General features: G+C 43.7%; 1 protein-coding gene across 1 annotated transcript in view; it reads left to right on the top strand.

Moving 5' to 3' along the window:
- Positions 1-20,159: 20,159 nt before the first annotated feature.
- LOC124116658 overlaps positions 20,160-25,008 on the top strand; it is a 46,970-nt gene continuing 42,121 nt past the window's right edge. The window contains exon 1 of the mRNA XM_046478090.2: positions 20,160-20,444. Coding sequence (XP_046334046.1) covers positions 20,378-20,444 — 67 coding nt within the window. The 5' untranslated portion in view covers positions 20,160-20,377. The remainder of the gene's footprint in view (positions 20,445-25,008) is intronic.

Here is a 25,008-nt window from a genome sequence, read left to right as displayed (position 1 = left end):
AAAAGATAAGCTTATTCAAGTAAGGTCAACGGGCCAGACTGCCAGTTTGGGACTATTTTGTCTTGAATGAGTGGAACGTTCAGCGTAGTATTTTTCGCCAAAATGTTGCTTCATGGATTGTCGGTGCACGTATCACATTGAATACCCGAGTTCGCATCCCAATATTTATCCCCCATGTCTGATGGTGCTACAAATCAGTTAAAACGGCGTTACATAAAATGTATTGTCACTATTACACTCAATTACAGAACAATAACTATAAAACGATAACGTAAACATGATTATGAACATGATAAACATAATATATAGATGTATTATGTATTCCATTTTGTGTTGCATTGTGGGAGGAGAGTGCCAGTAATGAGATGCTCTTTCGCCACACACAGAGTAGGTATAGTGTCACTTCTTGTGTTGAGCAAGACGAACATGATCTAAAACACGCGCAGCCACACACACACACACGTGCAGGCATGCCTCTGTATTAGTGAAACATTCTCGAACGCGACGTTAACCCCCATTTCTAGCCAACTCATCTGTAGTCACCGGGCCTGGGTTCGGCCATCTTCCCGATGCAAGCGAGTTAACTGACTATAAAAGTCCAGTTTCCACCCTTGCCGAACTAGGCTGGTATTATGGAGTTACATTTTGGCTGGACTAACGAGTCTCTGCATAGTCCAATCAAAATCGCGCACCGAAATCGAAATCCGGTTCGTAAAGTGTCATGCAGATTTCGGTCGACTGCAGGATTTGCACCGCTAACTCGTTGTCAACAGATATCTTCTAAATCCTTTCATGTTTTAATCAAGATGCTCGCTCACGTGATTTGATACACTTCGCGATGTAAGACTCGTTTTATCAGAATATAGATCTTGATTATCGATCAGATCGTCTTGACTGGGCGCCACCGTTTTGTTTGAAGCAAATGCAAGTGATACGAGAGGTTGAATCTGATAGGTCAATAGGAGAGGCATAGAAAGGACATAACTCGTAATAGCCACTGGTGGAGCTATGATCGAGCCCAGGAATTCCAGCCAAGTTCGACAAGGATGGAAACTGGACTTTTAAAGACAGTTAACTCTCGTGCCTCGGGAAGATGGGGCTCGGCATATTAGAGGTCAATATCCTGGGCGAAGATAACCGCCGTCAGGGTACCAACACAGGGTCAGCCCAGTGAGCCATTGTGACGCGGGGATTCTCGATAAAGTCGCTGCTTAACATTCGGCTGGATACTTATCACTAATTTTCAATGATCTTTTCATTTAATTTTTCAACCCCATTTGCCGTTCACGCCCAAGTAATCTGTTTCGGAAGATAATCGAGACTGGTTATTCTCTGGCGTTGACGTTGGTGTTGGCGTTGACGGTGATGTTATGGCACGTAATACCCGCGGGTGGATAGCGGCGAAGTTAGACAAAGTGTAAGTCGTTTACTCATTCGCGTTACTGAGTCACCTCGGAGCTGAAGTACACCAAATATATTGGATTTAAGCATGTTTTATTCACAAGGGAAATGTACATGATTAGTGCTATATAATATACACACCATATTACCTGCCGTCGTGAAACAAATGTACTCGCTATATTGATATCACCGTGTACTTCGTGGCTATACCTAAATTATGTGCACATTAATAAGGTCATAGTGACACCGATCCTATGCAGTCGGAATAATATTCACAGAGGGGATTTTTCAAAACAATTAACCATAAAATCTTAACAGTGATATCTGTAGGAAAGAGAATGCTGCTCCTTTGTTCTGTCGCTACGCTGTTAAACAGGTTTGAAACGATTGGAATGATAAAATTACGCCTTTTAACAGCGGTATAGCAAGCGGGATGGGATATGGTAGATGAATGATAGAGCGTCTTTTGGGGAGACAGTTTGGAGGGGCAGAGTGTTGGGTAGCGTCGGTGATGGAAGGCGCCAAACAGAGAGGTATAAGGAGAAGAGTCGGAAAGGGGGACATAGGGAGGGCCAGGGGTGTGGTGGGAGTACAGGAGAAGGGGAGCTGTACGAGTACTGTACGAGTTTGTGGAGTGCTGGAGTGGTGTAAACAAGAGGGTAAGGTGAAGACTAGTGGGGTGGAGTAGGCTGTGTGGAGTAGATTGTGTGGAGTAGGCTGTGTGGAGTACATTGTGTGGAGTAGATTGTGTGGAGTAGGCTGTGTGGAGTAGATTGTGTGGAGTAGGCTGTGTGGAGTACATTGTGTGGTGTAGATTGTGTGGAGTAGGCTGTGTGGAGTAGGCTGTGTGGAGTAGATTGTGTGGAGTAGGCTGTGTGGAGTAGGCTGTGTGGAGTAGATTGTGTGGAGTAGATTGTGTGGAGTAGGCTGTGTGGAGTAGATTGTGTGGAGTAGATTGTGTGGAGTAGATTGTGTGGAGTAGGCTGTGTGGAGTAGATTGGACCTAATAGAGGGTAAGGTGAAGACTAGTGGTGTGGAGTAGGCTGTGTGGAGTAGGCTGTGTGGAGTAGATTGTGTGGAGTAGATTGTGTGGAGTAGATTGTGTGGAGTAGATTGTGTGGAGTAGATTGTGTGGAGTAGGCTGTGTGGAGTAGATTGGACCTAGTAGAGGGTAAGGTGAAGACTAGTGGTGTGGAGTAGGCTGTGTGGAGTAGGCTGTGTGGAGTAGATTGTGTGGAGTAGATTGTGTGGAGTAGATTGTGTGGAGTAGATTGTGTGGAGTAGATTGTGTGGAGTAGGCTGTGTGGAGTAGATTGGACCTAGTAGAGGGTAAGTGAAGACTAGTGGGGTGGAGTAGGCTGTGTGGAGTAGGCTGTGTGGAGTAGATTGTGTGGAGTAGATTGTGTGGAGTAGATTGTGTGGAGTAGATTGTGTGGAGTAGGCTGTGTGGAGTAGATTGGACCTAGTAGAGGGTAAGGTGAAGACTAGTGGGGTGGAGTAGGCTGTGTGGAGTAGGCTGTGTGGAGTAGATTGTGTGGAGTAGATTGTGTGGAGTAGGCTGTGTGGAGTAGATTGGACCTAGTAGAGGGTAAGGTGAAGACTAGTGGGGTGGAGTAGGCTGTGTGGAGTAGATTGTGTGGAGTAGATTGTGTGGAGTAGATTGGACCTAGTAGAGGGTAAGGTGAAGACTAGTGGGGTGGAGTAGGCTGTGTGGAGTAGATTGTGTGGAGTAGATTGTGTGGAGTAGATTGTGTGGAGTAGATTGTGTGGAGTAGATTGGACCTAGTAGAGGGTAAGGTGAAGACTAGTGGGGTGGAGTAGGCTGTGTGGAGTAGATTGTGTGGAGTAGGCTGTGTGGAGTAGATTGGACCTAGTAGAGGGTAAGGTGAAGACTAGTGGGGTGGAGTAGGCTGTGTGGAGTAGATTGTGTGGAGTAGATTGTGTGGAGTAGATTGTGTGGAGTAGATTGGACCTAGTAGAGGGTAAGGTGAAGACTAGTGGGGTGGAGTAGGCTGTGTGGAGTAGATTGTGTGGAGTAGATTGTGTGGAGTAGATTGGACCTAGTAGAGGGTAAGGTGAAGACTAGTGGGGTGGAGTAGGCTGTGTGGAGTAGATTGTGTGGAGTAGGCTGTGTGGAGTAGATTGTGTGGAGTAGATTGTGTGGAGTAGATTGGACCTAGTAGAGGGTAAGGTGAAGACTAGTGGGGTGGAGTAGGCTGTGTGGAGTAGATTGTGTGGAGTAGGCTGTGTGGAGTAGATTGTGTGGAGTAGATTGTGTGGAGTAGATTGGACCTAGTAGAGGGTAAGGTGAAGACTAGTGGGGTGGAGTAGGCTGTGTGGAGTAGATTGTGTGGAGTACATTGTGTGGAGTAGATTGGACCTAGTAGAGGGTAAGGTGAAGACTAGTGGGGTGGAGTAGGCTGTGTGGAGTAGATTGTGTGGAGTAGATTGTGTGGAGTAGATTGGACCTAGTAGAGGGTAAGGTGAAGACTAGTGGGGTGGAGTAGGCTGTGTGGAGTAGATTGTGTGGAGTAGGCTGTGTGGAGTAGATTGTGTGGAGTAGATTGTGTGGAGTAGATTGGACCTAGTAGAGGGTAAGGTGAAGACTAGTGGGGTGGAGTAGGCTGTGTGGAGTAGATTGTGTGGAGTACATTGTGTGGAGTAGATTGGACCTAGTAGAGGGTAAGGTAAAGACTAGTGGGGTGGAGTAGGCTGTGTGGAGTAGATTGTGTGGAGTAGGCTGTGTGGAGTAGGCTGTGTGGAGTAGATTGTGTGGAGTAGATTGGACCTAGTAGAGGGTAAGGTAAAGACAAGTGGGGTGGAGTAGGCTGTGTGGAGTAGATTGTGTGGAGTACATTGTGTGGAGTAGATTGGACCTAGTAGAGGGTAAGGTAAAGACTAGTGGGGTGGAGTAGGCTGTGTGGAGTAGATTGTGTGGAGTAGGCTGTGTGGAGTAGGCTGTGTGGAGTAGATTGTGTGGAGTAGATTGGACCTAGTAGAGGGTAAGGTGAAGACTAGTGGGGTGGAGTAGGCTGTGTGGAGTAGATTGTGTGGAGTACATTGTGTGGAGTAGATTGGACCTAGTAGAGGGTAAGGTAAAGACTAGTGGGGTGGAGTAGGCTGTGTGGAGTAGATTGTGTGGAGTAGGCTGTGTGGAGTAGGCTGTGTGGAGTAGATTGTGTGGAGTAGATTGGACCTAGTAGAGGGTAAGGTAAAGACTAGTGGGGTGGAGTAGGCTGTGTGGAGTAGATTGTGTGGAGTACATTGTGTGGAGTAGATTGGACCTAGTAGAGGGTAAGGTAAAGACTAGTGGGGTGGAGTAGGCTGTGTGGAGTAGATTGTGTGGAGTACATTGTGTGGAGTAGATTGGACCTAGTAGAGGGTAAGGTAAAGACTAGTGGGGTGGAGTAGGCTGTGTGGAGTAGATTGTGTGGAGTAGATTGTGTGGAGTAGATTGGACCTAGTAGAGGGTAAGGTGAAGACTAGTGGGGTGGAGTAGGCTGTGTGGAGTAGATTGTGTGGAGTACATTGTGTGGAGTAGATTGGACCTAGTAGAGGGTAAGGTGAAGACTAGTGGGGTGGAGTAGATTGTGTGTGTGGGGGTGGGGGGTGGGGGGAGTGTGGGGGGGGGGGGGGAGTAGATTGGACCTAGTAGAGGGTAAGGTGAAGACTAGTGGGATGGAGTAGATTGTGTGTGTGGGGGTGGGTGGGGGGTGGAGGGGGGGGCGGGGGGGGGGAGTAGATTGGACCTAGTAGAGGGTAAGGTGAAGACTAGTGGGGTGGAGTAGATTGTGTGGAGTAGATTGTGTGGAGTAGATTGTGTGGAGTAGATTGTGTGGAGTAGATTGTGTGGAGTACATTGTGTGGAGTACATTGTGTGGAGTAGATTGGACCTAGTAGAGGGTAAGGTGAAGACTAGTGGGGTGGAGTAGGCTGTGTGGAGTAGATTGTGTGGAGTACATTGTGTGGAGTAGATTGGACCTAGTAGAGGGTAAGGTAAAGACTAGTGGGGTGGAGTAGGCTGTGTGGAGTAGATTGTGTGGAGTACATTGTGTGGAGTAGATTGGACCTAGTAGAGGGTAAGGTAAAGACTAGTGGGGTGGAGTAGGCTGTGTGGAGTAGATTGTGTGGAGTAGATTGTGTGGAGTAGATTGGACCTAGTAGAGGGTAAGGTGAAGACTAGTGGGGTGGAGTAGGCTGTGTGGAGTAGATTGTGTGGAGTACATTGTGTGGAGTAGATTGGACCTAGTAGAGGGTAAGGTGAAGACTAGTGGGGTGGAGTAGATTGTGTGTGTGGGGGTGGGGGGTGGGGGGAGTGTGGGGGGGGGGGGGGGAGTAGATTGGACCTAGTAGAGGGTAAGGTGAAGACTAGTGGGATGGAGTAGATTGTGTGTGTGGGGGTGGGTGGGGGGTGGAGGGGGGGGCGGGGGGTGGGGGTGGGGGAGTAGATTGGACCTAGTAGAGGGTAAGGTGAAGACTAGTGGGATGGAGTAGATTGTGTGTTTGTGGGGGGGGGGGGGGGGGGGGGAGTCGATTGGACCTAGTAGAGGGTAAGGTGAAGACTAGTGGGATGGAGTAGATTGTGTGTGTGTGGGGGGGGCGGGGGGGGGGAGTCGATTGGACCTAGTAGAGGGTAAGGTGAAGACTGGTGGGATGGAGTAGATTGTGTGGAGTAGATTGGACCTAGTAGACGGTAAGGTGAAGACTAGTTGGATGGAATAGATTGTGTGGAGTAGATTGGACGGAGTAGATTGGACGGAGTAGATTGGACGGAGTAGATTGATGGAGTAGATTGGACGGAGTAGATTGGACGGAGTAGATTGATGGAGTAGATTGATGGAGTAGATTGATGGAGTAGATTGACGGAGTAGATTGGACAGAGTAGATTGATGGAGTAGATTGATGGAGTAGATTGATGGAGTAGATTGGACGGAGTAGATTGGACGGAGTAGATTGGACGGAGCAGATTGATGGAGTAGATTGACGGAGTAGATTGATGGAGTAGATTGATGGAGTAGATTGGACGAAGTAGATTGGACGGAGTAGACTGGACGGAGTAGATTGGACGGAGTAGATTGACGGAGTAGATTGATGGAGTAGATTGACGGAGTAGATTGGACGGAGTAGATTTGACGGAGTAGATTGGACGGAGTAGATTGATGGAGTAGATTGATGGATTAGATTGATGGAGTAGATTGGACGGAGTAGATTGATGGAGTAGATTGATGGAGTAGATTGGACGGAGTAGATTGGACGGAGTAGATTGGACGGAGTAGATTCGACGGAGCAGATTGGACGGAGTAGATTGAACGGAGTAGTTTGAACGGAGTAGATTGGACGGAGTAGATTGATGGAGAAGATTGATGGAGTAGATTGATGGAGTACATTGGACGGAGCAGATTGGACGGAGTAGATTGGACGGAGTAGATTGGACGGAGTAGATTGATGGAGTAGATTGACGGAGTAGATTGATGGAGTAGATTGGACGGAGTAGATTGATGGAGTAGATTGGACGGAGTAGATTGGACGGAGTAGATTGGACGGAGTAGATTGGACGGAGTAGATTGATGGAGTAGATTGAACGGAGTAGATTGAACGGAGTAGATTGGACTGAGTAGATTGGACGGAGTAGATTGGTGGAGTAGATTGTGTGGAGTAGATTGGACGGAGTAGATTGGACGGAGTAGATTGGACAGAGTAGATTGGACGGAGTAGATTGGACGGAGCAGATTGGACGGAGTAGATTGGACGGAGCAGATTGGACGGAGTAGATTGATGGAGTAGATTGATGGAGTAGATTGATGGAGTAGATTGGGTGGGGGGGGGGGGGGGGGGGGTGGTTAGTAGGAACAGGGTATGAGCTTGTGAGGAGTACAATTCCAACACGAGAACCAAGACTAGATTTGCACCAGTGCAGGACTTTCACGTGTGCGTTTTAACATTCGACAACTAATAAATATTTACTGAGCAAGTTGCAGGTCAGGGTTATAAATTTCAAACACGTTTAAATTTGTTTAAAACTAATTAAATATAACCGAATGTTAATCTCAATGCTTTATTTTGCACAAGTTGCCAAGATCCGCTTGTCTTTACTTCTTATAGATTTGTATCTAATTTCTTCATGGTAAAGTGAAAAGCAAGAATACAGAATATAATGTCATTGATCAATGGAAACCGTCTAAGAACCTTCTGTAAATCACAGCAAATCAAATCACAATGCTGCACGATTGTTGCTATAAGGAGTGCAGTACTTCTTCTTTGATCTTTCGACATTTTGTTTTCGCCTGTTTTTTTTATTTCCCAGACTAAATGTCAAGATGAGGCATCCCATGCATCCATTGCGTGAGATAATTCAACCAACGATAATGTTTTTATTGCTTCTTAGCACATAATATAGAAAAAAATCAAACGAATAATTTTAGATTTCACGATAATAAAAGCCGCGACCTTTTATGGCCAGAATTCCGCATCAAATTGTCATTCAACTTTGGTGAAAAGGGGACGTTCTTTACTTTTTGTTCCAGAACAATTATGCAGGTTAACGCGGAGCTAACACGAGACTCGCTGCAACACACGCAGCCCATATTGTGAATAATTAATATCTCCAATTGCGCAGATGAGAAATGGATCGATTTCTTCCAAGTAGCGTCACGCAATATGCTGACTTTCGAGCGGAAATTGTTACTTTCATTTCCTCTTATGTAACGTAATTTCGGTCCTCTTCATTCGTATGTGTCCTCATGTGTACGATCGTTCCATCAAGCTAGGTCCTCCGAGATCGACCATTCGCATTGGGTCGGTTCTCCTATATCGGATCTTTGCATGGTCGGTCCTTTAAGACTAGTCCTTCTCATGGTCGGTCCTTTAAGACTGGTCCTTCGCATGGTCGGTCCTTTAAGACTAGTCCTTCACATGGTCGGTCCTTTAAGACTGGTCCTTCACATGGTCGGTCCTTTAAGACTGGTCCTTCACATGGTCGGTCCTTTAAGACTGGTCCTTCACATGGTCGGTCCTTTAAGACTGGTCCTTCACAGGGTCGGTCCTTTAAGACTAGTCCTTCACATGGTCGGTCCTTAAGACTGGTCCTTCACATGGTCGGTCCTTAAGACTGGTCCTTCTCATGGTCGGTCCTTTAAGACTGGTCCTTCACATGGTCGGTCCTTTAAGACTGGTCCTTCACATGGTCGGTCCTTAAGACTGGTCCTTCTCATGGTCGGTCCTTTAAGACTGGTCCTTCACATGGTCGGTCCTTTAAGACTGGTCCTTCATATGGTCTGTCCTTTAAGACTGGTCCTTCTCATGGTCGGTCCTTTAAGATCGGTCGTCCACAGGGTCGGTCCTCTTGGTCGATCATTATTAGGATCGGTCCTCCAAGATCGAGCGTTCGTTAGGTCCTTCAAGGTAGGTCGTCCACGGGGCAGTTCTTTCAAGATCGGTCGTCCATAGGGTCGGTCTTCCAAGATCGGTCATTCAGAGGGTTCGGTCCGCACAGATCGATCATTTAGAGCGTTCGGTCTACCTACAAAGGACAGGTCCTCCAAAATCGGTCCTTCAAAGGGCAGGTCCTCCAAGATTAGTCAATCAGAGGGTTCGGTCCTCCAAGATCGACCCTTTGTAGAGCAGGTCCTCCAAGATAGGCCATGCAGAGGGCAGGTCCTCCAAGATAGGTCATGCCAGGGGCAGGTCCTCCAAGATAGGTCATGCAGAGGGCAGGTCCTCCAAGATAGGTCATGCCAGGGGCAGGTCCTCCAAGATAGGTCATGCAGAGGGCAGGTCCTCCAAGATAGGTCATGCAGAGGGCAGGTCCTCCAAGATAGGTCATGCCAGGGGCAGGTCCTTTATTCTGAGCCGGTTGTACGAAACATCTGTGAAGATAATCGATCTGGCCTTGCGTTGATTTCGTGCGACTGTGATTCGCTGTTCTTATCTATCAGTTTGTTCCTCTCTCACTTAACTCTACATTAATAGACAAAAACCATACACTGATTCATTCATACATTCCGACATCTGACTCACTCACTCAGTAACTCACTCGCTCACTCACTCCCTAACTCAAGCAAGCACTACTTCACGCAGTCTGTAACACAGCCACGCGCTATCTGACTCACACACCTCGCTTACCCTCACACGCAATCACAGTATCTCTCACAATCACACACACACTGTCACTCACACACTCACAGACAGTCTCACTCACACAGTCACACACAGTCTCATTCACACACAGTCTCACTCACACAATTACACACACTATCACTCACACACTCACACACAAGCACACACAGTCTCATTCACACACACTATCACTCACACAATTACACACACAGTCTCACTCACACAATCACACACAGTCTCATTCACACAATCACACACAGTCTCACTCACACAATCACACACAGTCTCACTCACACAATCACACACAGTCTCATTCACACACACTATCACTCACACAATCACACACACTATCACTCACACAATCACACACAGTCTCACTCACACAATCACACACAGTCTCACTCACACTGTCACACACAGACTCCCTCACACAATCACACACAGTCTCACTCACACTCACACAATCACACAGACTCACTCACACAATCACACACAGTCTCGCTCACACAATCACACACAGTCTCACTCACACAATCACACACAGACTCCCTCACACAGTCACACACAGTCTCACTCACACAATCACACACAGTCTCACTCACACAATCACACACAGACTCCCTCACACAATCACACACAGTCTCACTCACACAATCACACACAGTCTCATTCACACACACTATCACTCACACAGTCACACACAGTCTCACTCACACAATCACACACAGTCTCACTCACACAATCACACACAGTCTCACTCACACAATCACACACAGTCTCGCTCACACAATCACACACAGTCTCACTCACACAATCACACACAGTCTCACTCACATAATCACACACAGTCTCATTCACACACACTATCACTCACGCACGTACACACACTATCACTCACACAGTCACACACAGTCTCACTCACACAATCACACACAGTCTCACTCACACAATCACACACAGTCTCACTCACACAATCACACACAGCCTCACTCACACAATCACACAGACTCCCTCACATAATCACACACAGTCTCACTCACACAATCACACACAGTCTCACTCACATAATCACACACAGTCTCATTCACACACACTATCACTCACGCACGTACACACACTATCACTCACACAGTCACACACAGTCTCACTCACACAATCACACAGTCTCACTCACACAATCACACACAGTCTCACTCATACAATCACACACAGTCTCACTCACACTGCAGCTGAAGCATGATCGAAGACGCACATTCAACCACTGTCTACATCCTCAGGAATCCCATTCAACCACTGTCTGCAGTCTCCGTCATATCATTCAACCACTGCCTACATTCTCACTCATCTCAATCAACCACTGTCTACACCCTCCGCCATCTCATTCAACCACTGTCGACACTCTCCGCCATCTCATTCAACCACTGTCTACACCCTCCGCCATCTCATTCAACCACTGTCTGCACTCTCCGTCCTCTCATTCAACCACTGTCTACACCCTCCGCCATCTCATTCAACCACTGTCTACACCCTCCGTCATATCATTCAACCACTGTCTGCACTCTCCGTCCTCTCATTCAACCACTGTCTACACTTTCACTCCCTCATTCAACCACTGCCTACACTTTCACTCCCTCATTCACCAACATGGCAACACACTGATCCATCTACCTTCCCAAGCTTCGTCCACGGATCACTCGCGTCCAGCCCCGGCAGTCAGTGCAGGACATGGGCAGTAATGAGCGTCCTATTTGCAACAGATACTTAGAACAATGGCGAAGGGATTAATGACGGTTGAATCTAAAAGCGTGTAAAAACGGGGTAATTTGCGTGGTATTTCTCATGTTCAGTTTGCCATTTTAGGAGTAACCCCATCAAGTATTGGTAACGACGTCAGGAGGGGGATACTAGAATTATCGGCCTATCTATTACCGAACGGAACTCAGTGTGGCATTAGCTTTGATTCCATCAGGGCTTGGGTGACGTGGTTTGGGCTGATAACGGGATGCGACAATACCGTATTACTGCAGAACTTGTTTAATGAACGGATAGCAGAATGGGATGTTACACCCATCAGGGCAATGTATCATTGTCGGCAGGTCGGAGTCGACTAAATCGCTGAGGTGTCTGTTTTTTTTATGTTTTGCGGCTCTAAAGGTCCATCGCCCTCAATCTGCCGTAGTTATATGGACATTGTGTTTGTTTGTTTGTTGTTTAATGCCGCAATATTCCAGCTATATGACAGCGGTCTGCAAATAATCGAGTCTGGACCAGACAATCCAGTGATTGACATGAATCAACCAAGTCAGCGAGCCTTTTACGGCAAGCATTGGTTCCTGAAGACCTATTCTCCCCCGCATCTTCACGGGCTCCCTATGTTTATATGTCTGTATACTTACTGCTTTGAATGTCAGGACACCCACTCGAATAACACCTATTCATTCAAACATGTTCTTTATCAGCCATTCATATTGCATATCAGTTGTTGAATTGTCAGTCTAGACATGTGTATCTACTCCTGAGACTTAGTCGATGCATGCATATCTGCTGCTGAAGTGTCAGTCGATGCATGCACAGCTGCTGGCTAAGTACCGATGCATGCATATCTGCTGCTGAAGTGTTGATGCATGCACATCTACTGCTGAAGTGTCAGTCGATGCATGCATATCTGATGCTGAAGTGTTGATGTATGCATAGCTGATGCTGAAATGTCAGCCGATGCATGCATATTTGCTGTTGAAGTGTCGATGCATGCACATCTGCTGCTGAAGTGTCAATCGATGCATGCATATCTGATGCTGAAGTGTTGATGTATGCATAGCTGATGCTGAAATGTCAGCCGATGCATGCATATTTGCTGTTGAAGTGTCGATGCATGCACAGCTGCTGGTTAAGTACCGATGCATGCATATCTGCTGCTAAAGTATTGATGCATGTATATCTGCTGCTGAGGTGTCAGTCGGTGCATGCATATCAGCTGCTGAAGTGTAAGTCGATGCATGCATATCTGCTCGTTAAGTGTCGATGCATGCATATCTGTTGCTGTAGTGTCAGTCGATGCATGCATATCAGCTGCTGAAGTGTAAGTCGATGCATGCATATCTGCTCGTTAAGTGTCGATGCATGCATATCTGCTGCTGTAGTGTCAGTCGAAGCATGCATATCTGCTTGCTAAGTGTCGATGCATGCATATCAGCTGCTGAAGTGTAAGTCGATGCATGCATATCTGCTCGTTAAGTGTCGATGCATGCATATCTGTTGCTGTAGTGTCAGTCGATGCATGCATATCAGCTGCTGAAGTGTCAGTCGATGCATGCATATCTGCTCGTTAAGTGTCGATGCATGCATATCTGTTGCTGAAGTGTCGATGCATGCATATCTGCTGCTGAAGTGTCGATGCATGCATATCTGTTGCTGAAGTGTCAGGCGATGCATGCATATCTGATTCTGATGTGTCGATGCATGGATATCTGCTCGTTAAGTGTCGATGCATGAATATCTGCTGCTGTAGTGTCAGTCGATGCATGCATATCAGCTGCTGAAGTGTCAGTTGATGCATGCATATCTGCTCGTTAAGTGTCGATGCATTCATATCAGCTGCTGAAGTGTAAGTCGATGCATGCATATCTGTTGCTTAAGTGTCAGTCGATGCATGCATATCTGCTGCTGTAGTGTCAGTCGATGCATGCATATATGTTGCTGAAGTGTCGGTCGATGCATGCATATCTGCTGCTGTAGTGTCAGTCGATGCATGCATATCTGTTGCTGAAGTGTCAGTCGATGCATGCATATCTGCTGCTGATGTGTCGATGCATGCATATCTGCTGCTGAAGTGTCGGTCGATGCATGCATATCTGCTGCTGAAGTGCCCCTATCTGTATATCATCCTAATCTATGTACAAGTATGTATACGCATCCAATCTGTACATGTACCCTTGAAGCAGATATATCCAATATATCACTGATTCCACATCCTAACTTGTATGAGAGAGATATGTATGTTCGATATATCCACACGTTTATATATCACCTTCGTCAATGGATACAAACTCCTGCATCCATCTGTCATCCATGTTCTATGGAAGTATCAGTCCATCTACCCCCATATCATGTCTGACACACACACAGCCAGCGATTGACGTTACTCATCCGTCGACCTATCTCCCTGTCCATTGATATATCTATTAAGCAATCAATTCCATGTAACTTCAGTTGATGTTTGCACATTGAAATATACGTGGTAGCCCGTTTCTTCATCATGGTAGCTATTTATTTGTCGATGGAAAATTCCTTCAAACCAAGGCGTCTGGCGAATAATTATTCTGAAGTGTTGTTTAAAAATTAAATCGATTTAATCTCGCGCATGGAAAGACACTATTTTACTATTCATTCATCTACAACCCTTATCGTAATTTTCATTTTCTTTTTATTTATTTTTCTAAAATTAACTACCGGGTACCCCGGTGTGACGCTGGAGTAGTAGATAAATATTTAATTATTTCAACATTTTATTAGACGCTATCTTCTTTTATCACAACCATTGCTATGAATAACATAAGCAAACACACATTACGACCGTTTAATGGGGCCTGTACTACCCTTAAACATGGCTACTACATACAAGAACCACATTCTATAAATCTGTATAGTGCATTCATCTCCGAGTCCTACACATGTATCACTCCCACCCCTTCTCCCCGTCTTGAAGATAACAGTATGATTTCGCCTATATCTTTCTGCGGGATAAAGCTTCAGGCATCTCCCGTGAGACCTCGTAGCGTTGTCGGGTCCCCTGCGACGCCCCTCGGGATAAGGGGGTTAAAACACCCCAGGTTGTTAGACATTTGTTTAGCAATTACAACCGGTAGCCTTTGAAGCCAGGGACGTAACGTCCTCTTTCCGAGTGCTTGACTTTCCAAACCAGCGGTGATCCCCAAGTTCATTTACAAACCTCGGCTGTTGAATGAAATGGGGGTGAAAGATAGGAATATTTTTCATCCTTAATAAACAGGGGAAATTATATTCATGTGTGTGTTTGTGTGTATCACTTTCCCTGTCGTGTTGTTGTGATCGGCAGTGTTTTGAGATAGGCCTGCGCACATTTAGGGCCGATATTGTGTTAGCGTTCGAGGTCAACGGGAGGGTAAAGATGTGTTAAATATGACATCGTCAGATGTATGCTTGTGTAGATGGGGGAAATATAAACTATCAAGCCAAGAGAATAACCATCCTCGATTTTCTGCCGAAACAGATTTCACTTAAGGGCAAATAGCGGTGGATTTATATGAATGGACCACTGAAAATCAGTGATGACACCAGGTGTTCGCGAAAGGGTAAGCCCTAACGGTAGCACCAGCCATTCATAAAAACTGACAATAAAAGTAAGTATTGATTGTCTGGCGCGGCATAGTAGTACTCCTTCGGTTGGTTGGTTGGTTGGTTGGTTGGTTTGTTAAACCCGGTTTCGGCGGCACGGGCAAACACGTTAACCACTCGGCTAACCCACTGCTCTTTATGGTACGTATACACGTATATGGTCCATGTCAACAGGATTAAAACGGGCATCGAGTCAAGACTGTATGTGAAACCTCGATAGTCAGGACTCTGTTAATAAGGTCACTTCGTGCCCGTGAAGATCCGGGGTAGAATAGGTTGGTTGGTTTGTTGTTTAACGTCGCACTCAGCAATATTCCAGCTATATGACGGCGGTCTGTAAATAATCGAGTCTGAACCAGACAATCCAGTGATAAATATCATGAGCATCGATCCACGCCATTGGGATCGATGACATGCATCAACCAAGTCAGCGAGCCTGACCACCCGATCCCGTTAGTCGCCTTTTACGACAAGCATGGGTTGCTGAAGACCTATTCTACCCCGGAATCTTCACGGGTCAGTAGTACTCCTACCATGCGGTGTCAGCCTGTAAACAAACCAGACAATCAAGTGATCACTGAACCAGAAAGACAGGCCAAAATAGAGCTCATGAAAATAGTCACCGTCACATCAACATAATATTACCATACCATTTTCATCACCGTCACCATCATAATTACCATCGTCATCGTCATCAAACATCGTCACTGCACACCATCATCTTCATGTCATCGTTATTACCACAACAACCATCACCTGCTTCTTGAGGATCAGTATCACCACTGTTATTATTACTATCATCATTATTACCATCGTGGCCATAATAAACATCAACTTAATCAATATAATCATCACCGTCACCGTCAAAAACATAATCACCATCACCGTCACCGTCAAAAACATAATCTTCATCACCGTCATAAACAAAAACATAATCACCATCACCGTCATCGTCAAAAACATAATCACCATCACCGTCATAAACAAAAACATAATCACCATCACCGTCATCGTCAAAAACATAATCACCATCACCGTCACCGTCAAAAACATAATCTTCATCACCGTCATAAACAAAAACATAATCACCATCACCGCCGCCGTCATAAACATAATCATCACCCATATCACCATCATCATCATTATCTGCATCATCTTCATAAACATGATCATCATCACTGTCACAGTCATGATCACATCACCATATCATCGTCATAAACATAACCATCATCACCGTCATAAAAATAATCATCATCTCCATCACCATCATAATCACATCACCATCATCGTCATGAACATAATCATCATCACCATCATCATCATAAACATACTCATCATCACTCCTTCATCATTTCTCCATCATCACCTTTATAGACATCTTCTTCATCATAATCATCATCATCATCATCATCATCATCACCATCGCCATCATCATAAGCAGCCGTCGATAATGACGGTGTAATTGCCATCGTCACTTTCGTCATTGTTTGCTTTGTTTTCATCGTAGTTGTCATATTATAAGAATCTAACAGTAACAGGTTATATTTTATGATTACATTTTATTAGTCAAGTACAAAATCTAATTATATCTTTCCGGGGTGGAAGCCCATTCGGGATTCGAACCAACACTCTCAGAATAAGGCACCTTGGTAGTTGGTAGTCTAGATCAGTCACTGTGTGTTCCCGTCTGATATCGTTGTCGTAATCGTTGCCATTGCAACCATCGCCACAGACAAAGCCACTTATCTATAATCATAATTATAAACATGATATGTATTTTTCATTTTGCAACACTATATCTCAGTCATATCTTCATCCTCAAATTCTATATGGCGAGTAGATGTTGTTTTTTCTAGCTACAACTGTAAAACCAGATTTTTTTAAATTGAAACTATATGAGCCTAAATATCTTCTTTTTAAAAAAACAACATCTTGCAACAATGTAGGTTTGGTGGCAGAGAATTGTTTTTTTCACAAGCCTGAAGCATCATTATAATTTCCAGCAATTGCAAGAAATCTTCCTTTTCTCTAACACCACACAGCCATAAAAACAATACTAGCTACTCGGCAGCTGAAGGGTTAACCCGCGATACGGTAAGGCTGACTGAGACAGACCATGTCAGGAAATTCGCCGAATAAGATATTTTATTGGCCTATTGTGGTACATTATAAATATAGGACTGTCTTCCTCCGAAGTCGAATAACTCTCATTTAATGTCTGACAGTTGATAAATTGCGCCATGGACAAAGGGAAAATATATTTGTATTTGGTGGATGTTTTATTCATGGGTGCGTGGTTTCTTTCTCCTCGAGTGATCATTCAGTCTGTATCTTACTGTGTAATGCAAACTGTATCCAGAGCGAGCGCAGTCGCTTAAAGCATGGCAAAATGGGGGACGCTAGTATGGTAGTGAATTTACAGAGTATCCAACTTTTCATCTTGTTTCGGAAAGTTTGCTTTTTCTTCTTGAAACATTTCTCTTCACAATTTTGGTATTTATGATTACATTGTCATTATTGTGATAATATTGAGTAACACTTGGAAACGTGATGTAGACATCGGCGTAGTAGAGTCGTATTAGCAATAGTCGGTGTTGAATTTGACTCGAAGAAAGAGCAGTAGGTGCAGTTGTAGTGGTAGTTGTTGCTGACCTCGTTATAGTGTAGTAGTAGAAGTAGCAGTAGTAGTAGTAGTACTGGCAGTAGAAGTCGTAGTAGTAGTAGTAGTAGAAGTAGTAGTAGAAAAAGCAGTAGCAGTAGTAGTAGTAGTAGGAGGAGGAGGATATGTAGTAGTAGTAGTAGTAGTAGTAGAAGTAGCAGTAGTATTAGTAGTAGCAGTTGTAGTGGTAGTAGATGTAGTAGTAGTAGCAGTAGCAGCAGCAGTAGTAGTAGTAGTAGTAATGGAAGTAGCAGTAGATGTAGTAATACTAGTAGCAGTAGTAGTAGCAGTAGTATATGTAGTAGTAGCAGCTGTAGTAGCTTTAGTAGTTGTAGACGCAGTAGCTGTATTAGTAGTAGTAGCTGGTGAATTAGTTGTAGCAGCAGTAGCTTTTGTATCAGTTTTAGCTGTTGTAGCTCTAGTTGAAGAAGTAGTAGCAGTTGTAGTAACCGTTGTATCAGTTTTAGCTGTTGTAGCTCTAGTTGAAGAAGTAGTAGCAGTTGTAGTAACCGTTGTATCAGTTCTAGCTGTTGTAGCTCTAGTTGAAGAAGTAGTAGCAGTTGTAGTAACCGTTGTATCAGTTTTAGTTGATGTAGCTCTAGTTGAAGAAGTAGTAGCAGTTGTAGTAACCGTTGTATTAGTTTTAGCTGTTGTAGCTCTAGTTGAAGAAGTAGTAGCAGTTGTTGTAACCGTTGTATCAGTTTGAACTGTTGTAGCTCTAGTTGAAGAAGTAGTAGCAGTTGTTGTAACCGTTGTATCAGTTTTAGCTGTTGTAGCTCTAGTTGAAGAAGTAGTAGCAGTTGTAGTAACCGTTGTATCGGTTTTAGCTGTTGTAGCTCTAGTTGAAGAAGTAGTAGCAGTTGTAGTAACCGTTGTATCAGTTTTAGCTGTTGTAGCTCTAGTTGAAGAAGTAGTAGCAGTTGTAGTAACCGTTGTATCAGTTTTAGCTGTTGTAGCTCTAGTTGAAGAAGTAGTAGCAGTTGTAGTAACCGTTGTATCAGTTTAGCTGTTGTAGCTCTAGTTGAAGAAGTAGTAGCAGTTGTAGTAACTGTTGTATCAGTTTTAGCTGTTGTAGCTTTAGTTGAAGAAGTAGTAGCAGTTGTAGTAACCGTTGTATCAGTTTAGCTGTTGTAGCTCTAGTTGAAGAAGTAGTAGCAGTTGTAGTAACCGTTGTATCAGTTTTAGCTGTTGTAGCTCTAGTTGAAGAAGTAGTAGCAGTTGTAGTAACCGTTGTATCAGTTTTAGCTGTTGTAGCTCTAGTTGAAGAAGTAGTAGCAGTTGTAGTAACTGTTGTATCAGTTTAGCTGTTGTAGCTCTAGTTTAAGAAGTAGTAGCAGTTGTAGTAACCGTTGTATCAGTTTTAGCTGTTGTAGCTCTAGTTGAAGAAGTAGTAGCAATTGTAGTAACCGTTGTTTTAGTTTTAGCTGTTGTAGCTCTAGTTGAAGAAGTAGTAGCAGTTGTAGTAACCGTTGTATCAGTTTTAGCTGTTGTAGCTCTAGTTGAAGAAGTAGTAGCAGTTGTAGTAACCGTTGTATCAGTTTTAGCTGTTGTAGCTCTAGTTGAAGAAGTAGTAGCAGTTGTAGTAACCGTTGTATCAGTTTTAGCTGTTGTAGCTCTAGTAAAAGAAGCGACAGTAAACGCAGTTTATCTTTCAAAGGCAAAAAATGTATATCCCATCTCAAAGTGTTAATGGCGAAGCTGCTTTTCCTGCTGATGTTGATGCCAATGTTGAGGTCGTGGGAATGTAGTTACAGAAAATACGACGATGATGATTGAGATGATGTTAATGATGATGATTGTGATGCTTCTGATGATATTGGTAGTCATGATGACAATGGTGGTGACGATAATGATGTCGATCATGATGTCTGTGATGTTGATGATGCCGCTGGTTTTGATGATGGTGGTGACGACGACGACGGTGTCGAGGATAATGATGTTGATGATCATCATCATTATCATCAGCAGCAGCGTCTTCACCATCATTCCTTTTTTGATATGACGAATAAAACTATACATTGATGATGATGATGATGATGATGATGATGATGATGATTTAGAAATGATCATCTAAAGTACAGTTTATACGATTTACGATTTTGTACTTGTTGAGGACTGACAGACAACAGACAACATCCATGTACTTTGTTCAACAGTACACCAGTCTACCCAGTACAAAGCAGCAGTGCGGTGACCACTCACAAGCTACGGTTGTTTCATCCATGATGAATGTACTGACGATGATTAACGCCGTTTTGGTCTTGCTGCTTGACCTCAGACCTAGGTTGTGTGATGACAAACCGAAAACAAATATCATACATTAAGTGTTTGTTTTAGTTGAACAAAATGTTTAATTTTCCAGCTCAAAACAAACAAATCATACTGTCTACACGCTCTTTTACAGCTTGACAAACATGTGTTTTCCGCTGCAAACAACAGCACAATACGCGTAACAGAGGCCATTATATTCCTTTCTCTTCAATAAGGGGCGCCGCAACTCAAGCATGCCAGATACATATTTTTCCGTAAACTCATTAAATATGTAAACAACTCCCTTTCCACGGGAGGTTTGTTGCCAACCAATAGCACCCCAGAAAACTTGCTTGCAAATCATAATGGCTGTGGTATCAGGTTGCCGATTTGAGCTTTACGGGCCTAGCGAGAGAGATCGCCCGTTCAGTCAAGCCACAGTCACGGGTTGGAACGGCGCTTGCTTTACCGGCGTAAGACGGAGGAAGGCTTCGCTCGACTCACGGAGTTAGCCGACGTTCGATATCAACACACCGGCAACGTTGAACAGCATCAGTGTTGTGAGCGACTACTGCAGCGATGAATGTGTGGAGGAAGATCTTGATTCTATTTCTCCATGGAAGTTTACTCTACGTTGTGTGCAAAGGTGAGTACAGTTTCTATTTAATAGACGTGTGTGATGGTGCACGGCAATCTCTGCTTGACTTGTGTTGTTTGCAAAGACGGGCCACACTATCGGGGTTGTTAATTCAGCGACGTGTTCTGCAGCCTGGTCGGTCTTTGTTAGTTTACAGTAACGTTTAAATGAGTTGCTAGGAATTAGATTTTGATGAGGTGACTTCATCAATTGAGTGAAGAGGCTTGACAAGCGAGCGAGGTATACAGTTGATGATAAGGTTCTGTGAGCGTCGTCCTTGCAGAGAAACGGGGCTATCAGATGTGTTTGGAATGATGTTCCTGTACATGGTGCTATTGATTCCAGCTTAATGGCAAGACTCCACAGAAGCTAATTCATCTATAAATTCCTATTTGAATAACACAGGAAGCGCAAAATACAGGTGTTTTCGTTAGAAACCGGACTTGTCATTGTCACGGGCGATGGATTGAACGTTGTCATTTTGATTTATGGGGTTGTAGATTTCGGGAATTGACACCACACATAATCCCGGGTTAGTCACGTTGTCTGTGAGGTGACCTACATGGGTACGAACACATCATAAGTGTGAACACGGTCAAGATAGGTGTTGACCCCACCCGCGACCAGGGGTGATATTGGGGGTGAAACAAGGCCATCACGTGCACGTCCCCTCCCTTCAAGCCCGGGGGTCTGGAGTCAGAGCGCATATTCCGAAACACCTTGCTTTGTTTACGATAACCCGTCCTATCAATTTCTCTGCGTAATGTGCTGTATGTATAACAGAGAGTCGTGCCGTTTCACAAAGGACGACATAAAGTCAGACAGGCTTTTAGCCTAGGGACGCGAAGGACATTAAAGAGTTTAGAACCGTGTTTGTTTTGGGGATCGGGAACGTGCTCGTATCGACTCCCGTCTTTATATCGCCTGTGTAAAACCTTGTTCTATCCTTGCGCTTTATTCTGACTGCAGCGGTTTGAAGAAGGGGCCAACGAGATAGAACCCACCCCCCTACCCCACTCCAGAAACTCGCTCCCTCCGAGATGGCCACCGCTGATAAGCCTGGGATAATACACACCATACATATAACAGCCATTCTGTATTGTTTAAGCCTAGTTTGCACCAGTGTCAAGTTCGCCCTTTTCACAGTGACGATGGCTTCCCGACACAAGGGCTTGTTTTCACCTTGTCTGTTTCAACAGCAATGCATGTCAAAACGAAAAATGTCATCAGTTTCCAGTTTAAACCATGTCTATTTCTGTCTCCACACTTCCGATCATGATCGATTGTTTGAAACGTGTGCCTATTTCTTGTCTGACTCCGTTCTGGTATTGATCGGAACATCTCTATTGATTCTACCTGTGACTGCCACGGGGCATATAATGAAGTTGTTTAAATAATTGTTTCTAAATAGCTTACGTATATTTTAAGTTATTTTCCTCACTGCTATTCAACTCTGCTATATTCTAACATTAATACACACTGTCCTTTAAGCCTGATATAGTTTGTTTCAGAACGAAATATACTGAATATTCTAAACAAAACAGAGTTAAATACCTCCCCCCCCCCAAAAAAAAACAACAAAAAAAACCAAAAAACCATGTAAAACCGAAAGTAAACACTTGTAAGTTGTGATGGTGTTTTGCAGGCATATGTAAGTATATTTCTATCCTCTCCGAGTCGACCTCATGTGGTATATAACTTAAAATATGATGCAAGTTCTCTTTTGATTATTTCGATTTCCTTATCAACAATAATACGATGTGTAATTCCACGTTTTTTATTCAAAACAATACCTCTTTTGTGTGGGTTATGTCTGAGTCTATTTAGCATAAAGGTGTGTAAGATAAGATATAGTTATTGCATAAATGACAAATTTCTATTAAGTTTGTCCACAAGTTAACGTCTCGATCAACGATGTGGATGTGACGCTGATTGAGATGAAGTATGAACGATGTACATTTCACAAGCAAGTGCGACCTGTCAACTCGCCCGATGTTGTTCATGTCTAAAACACAACTTCCCTTCTAGATATCGATTTTAGTATAAATATAGCTGTATTCTATCTCTAAGCTGACTAGGGCTTTTAGATGGATTAGCACTAGTTCTGTATCGATGCAAAATGTTCGTCCAAAATGGTGGCAAGGGATGAAACACGTGTTCAGTCAATATACATAAAATATAAGCGTCTAAAATATGAATATTATACTACACAGCGTGTAAGTCGGTGCTGGTGAAATAGGACTTTGTAGTGATAATATTCCGCGACTTAGATATGTATATATTTAAATATATCCTCCCATCAATCACATGTTGTGCTAACGTAAATATGGACAATATATGTGGTAAACAGTTTAAGCATTCAGACTTAAATAGCTCATTATACAACTGCTAAAAAAAACCCGATATATTTCCATGAACAATTGCATGTTGCAAGGCATTTTCGTACCCCATAACCTTTTAGAATTATTTCTGCGGCGATTTCTTATCAGCTGTTTCCTTGAAAAATTTATTAGCGTAAAAATGTCAGCCTTGCGGCCATGAGAAGACTGGAAGACGATGAAACAATACGCTATATCATTGTGCTCTGGAACAGAGGGAGTTTTTACCCACATTTCCCAGATTATATATGTCACTTTTACTTTTTCTGAGCCGAATCAATGATGTTGTAACACGTGCTCTTCTCCGTCAAACCGATGCCAGCTTTCAGGAGTTCCAAGTTGTGATAATCTGAAATATAACGGTGAAATATTTAGCCCACTTTGGAAAGACTTTCGGCAAAGCAATATCACATATTATGAATTTCCCGTCATATTTAACGATGTGTGCTGTTTGCTAGGCAGCAATATTACTGTATATCACACGGCCTGTAATTGTGCTTTGTTTGGTTGGAAGACTAAGTGAGTATGGTTTTACGCCGCTTTTAGCAATATTCCAGCAATATCACGGCGGGGGACACCAGAAATTGGCTTCACACACTGTACCCACGTGGGGAATCGAACCCGGGTGTTCGGCGTGACGAGCGAACGCTTAAACCACTAGGCTACCCGACCACCCCTGGCGGGAAGAAGTATTACAATATATCACACGATCCCTAATCAATCCAGTTTGAACCAGACAACCCAGTGGTTGATGGACTGAGCAACGGCCCTCGCCTTGAGGTATGGTCGTATCTACATTCGCACCCCTAAAGTAACGTTATTAAACTGTTATTAGGGATCAACTCGAATGTCGACCCCTGTTGGTACACACATAGTATTGTTATAGGCACTGCGTATATCAAAGTATTTTGTCTGTAGATACTAACTTACGTAACTTTAAAAACACAAACAGTTAGTCTGACGCGACCTATTAATTATTGATTCTTAAGCAGGGTGTTCTCAGAACAAAATTCGTTTGCTTAGCGACTTTGAAAATAAACGATCTTACCTTTGCCCAACGCCACATGAAATGATACTTAATATTTTCACGACGTTATTTATGCTTGAAACAAGGTTATATTTTTCAGAGATAGCTACGATTTGTAGCCGTGAACACAAAAACAGTGTTCGTAGTCAAATCGAATGTGAACACATTATCCTAACAACCTATGCTATTTATAAAGGAAATGTGTTAATGGCAATTGCCATCTCCCAGAACCTAACCGCGGCCAAGCTACCGTCATGGGATATACTAATCTTGTTGAACAATCTCAAGCCTTTTGTTTAACACCGGAGCTGGGTCGAACCTAGAAGGGCTTATTAGCCGAGTTTGCGTGTCTGAAATAATTTGCCACGCTGAAATAAACTGCCAAATTGCCAAGTATGGAAGGAAAATAGTAGCTGTGCCTCGGAAACCTTGTAACAAAGAGAAAGGGGAACGAGAATAAAGGCTTGAGAATAATGGGGCAAGAAACACCGCCTAAACACTATAATAACAAGACAAACACGGTCCATTCAGGAGCGACCGTGGTGTAATAAGGAGTCGCCACGAAACATGTATTGTTGGGTCAGGTACAAACTCAACTGATCAATTATGGCCACCAAGAAACGGTGTGCGTTTAATGTTTGAAAACTAAAAGCACAATTTGAGTTAGATTTTTTCAAAGATTTTTTTTGAGATTGTTCAATAGATTATTGTTTGCTAAGTGATGAGAGGAAATGTGTGTTGACTTTACAAGAGAAAATTCGACTGCAAATATTAGTTTAATCGGGTGATCGGTTGAGAAGTAATTAGCCATTACTGGCATTGTTAAATAACAAGTAGGGTTTAAAAGTTTCTCGATTATGGCAACTGGTTGGAGTAAATTATACGGTTTGAGTGACAACTAATTATATGTACATGTGCTTGTAGAGGATTATTTTTTTAATATTGTAAATGTAAGGAAAATAATCTAAATAGTCTCAACACTGCTAATCTCTTTCTATAAAATCTTTAGCAAAATTCATGAACTTGAGAAGAAAAAGGCAATGACGGTTTCTAAATATAAATGAAATGTTTACGGTCAATAATTGACGTTTTGCTTTTAATAGATACACATCGTTATCTAGTCTCATTTGTCGACTGTATGTCTGTTTCGAAGCCAGGGGGCTTCCGC

The sequence above is a fragment of the Haliotis rufescens genome, unplaced genomic scaffold, assembly GCF_023055435.1.
Source record: "Haliotis rufescens isolate VD_foot unplaced genomic scaffold, xgHalRufe1.0.p SCAF_43, whole genome shotgun sequence".
NCBI classification, from domain to species: domain Eukaryota; kingdom Metazoa; phylum Mollusca; class Gastropoda; order Lepetellida; family Haliotidae; genus Haliotis; species Haliotis rufescens.
This window is presented reverse-complemented; position numbering and strand designations above follow the sequence as displayed.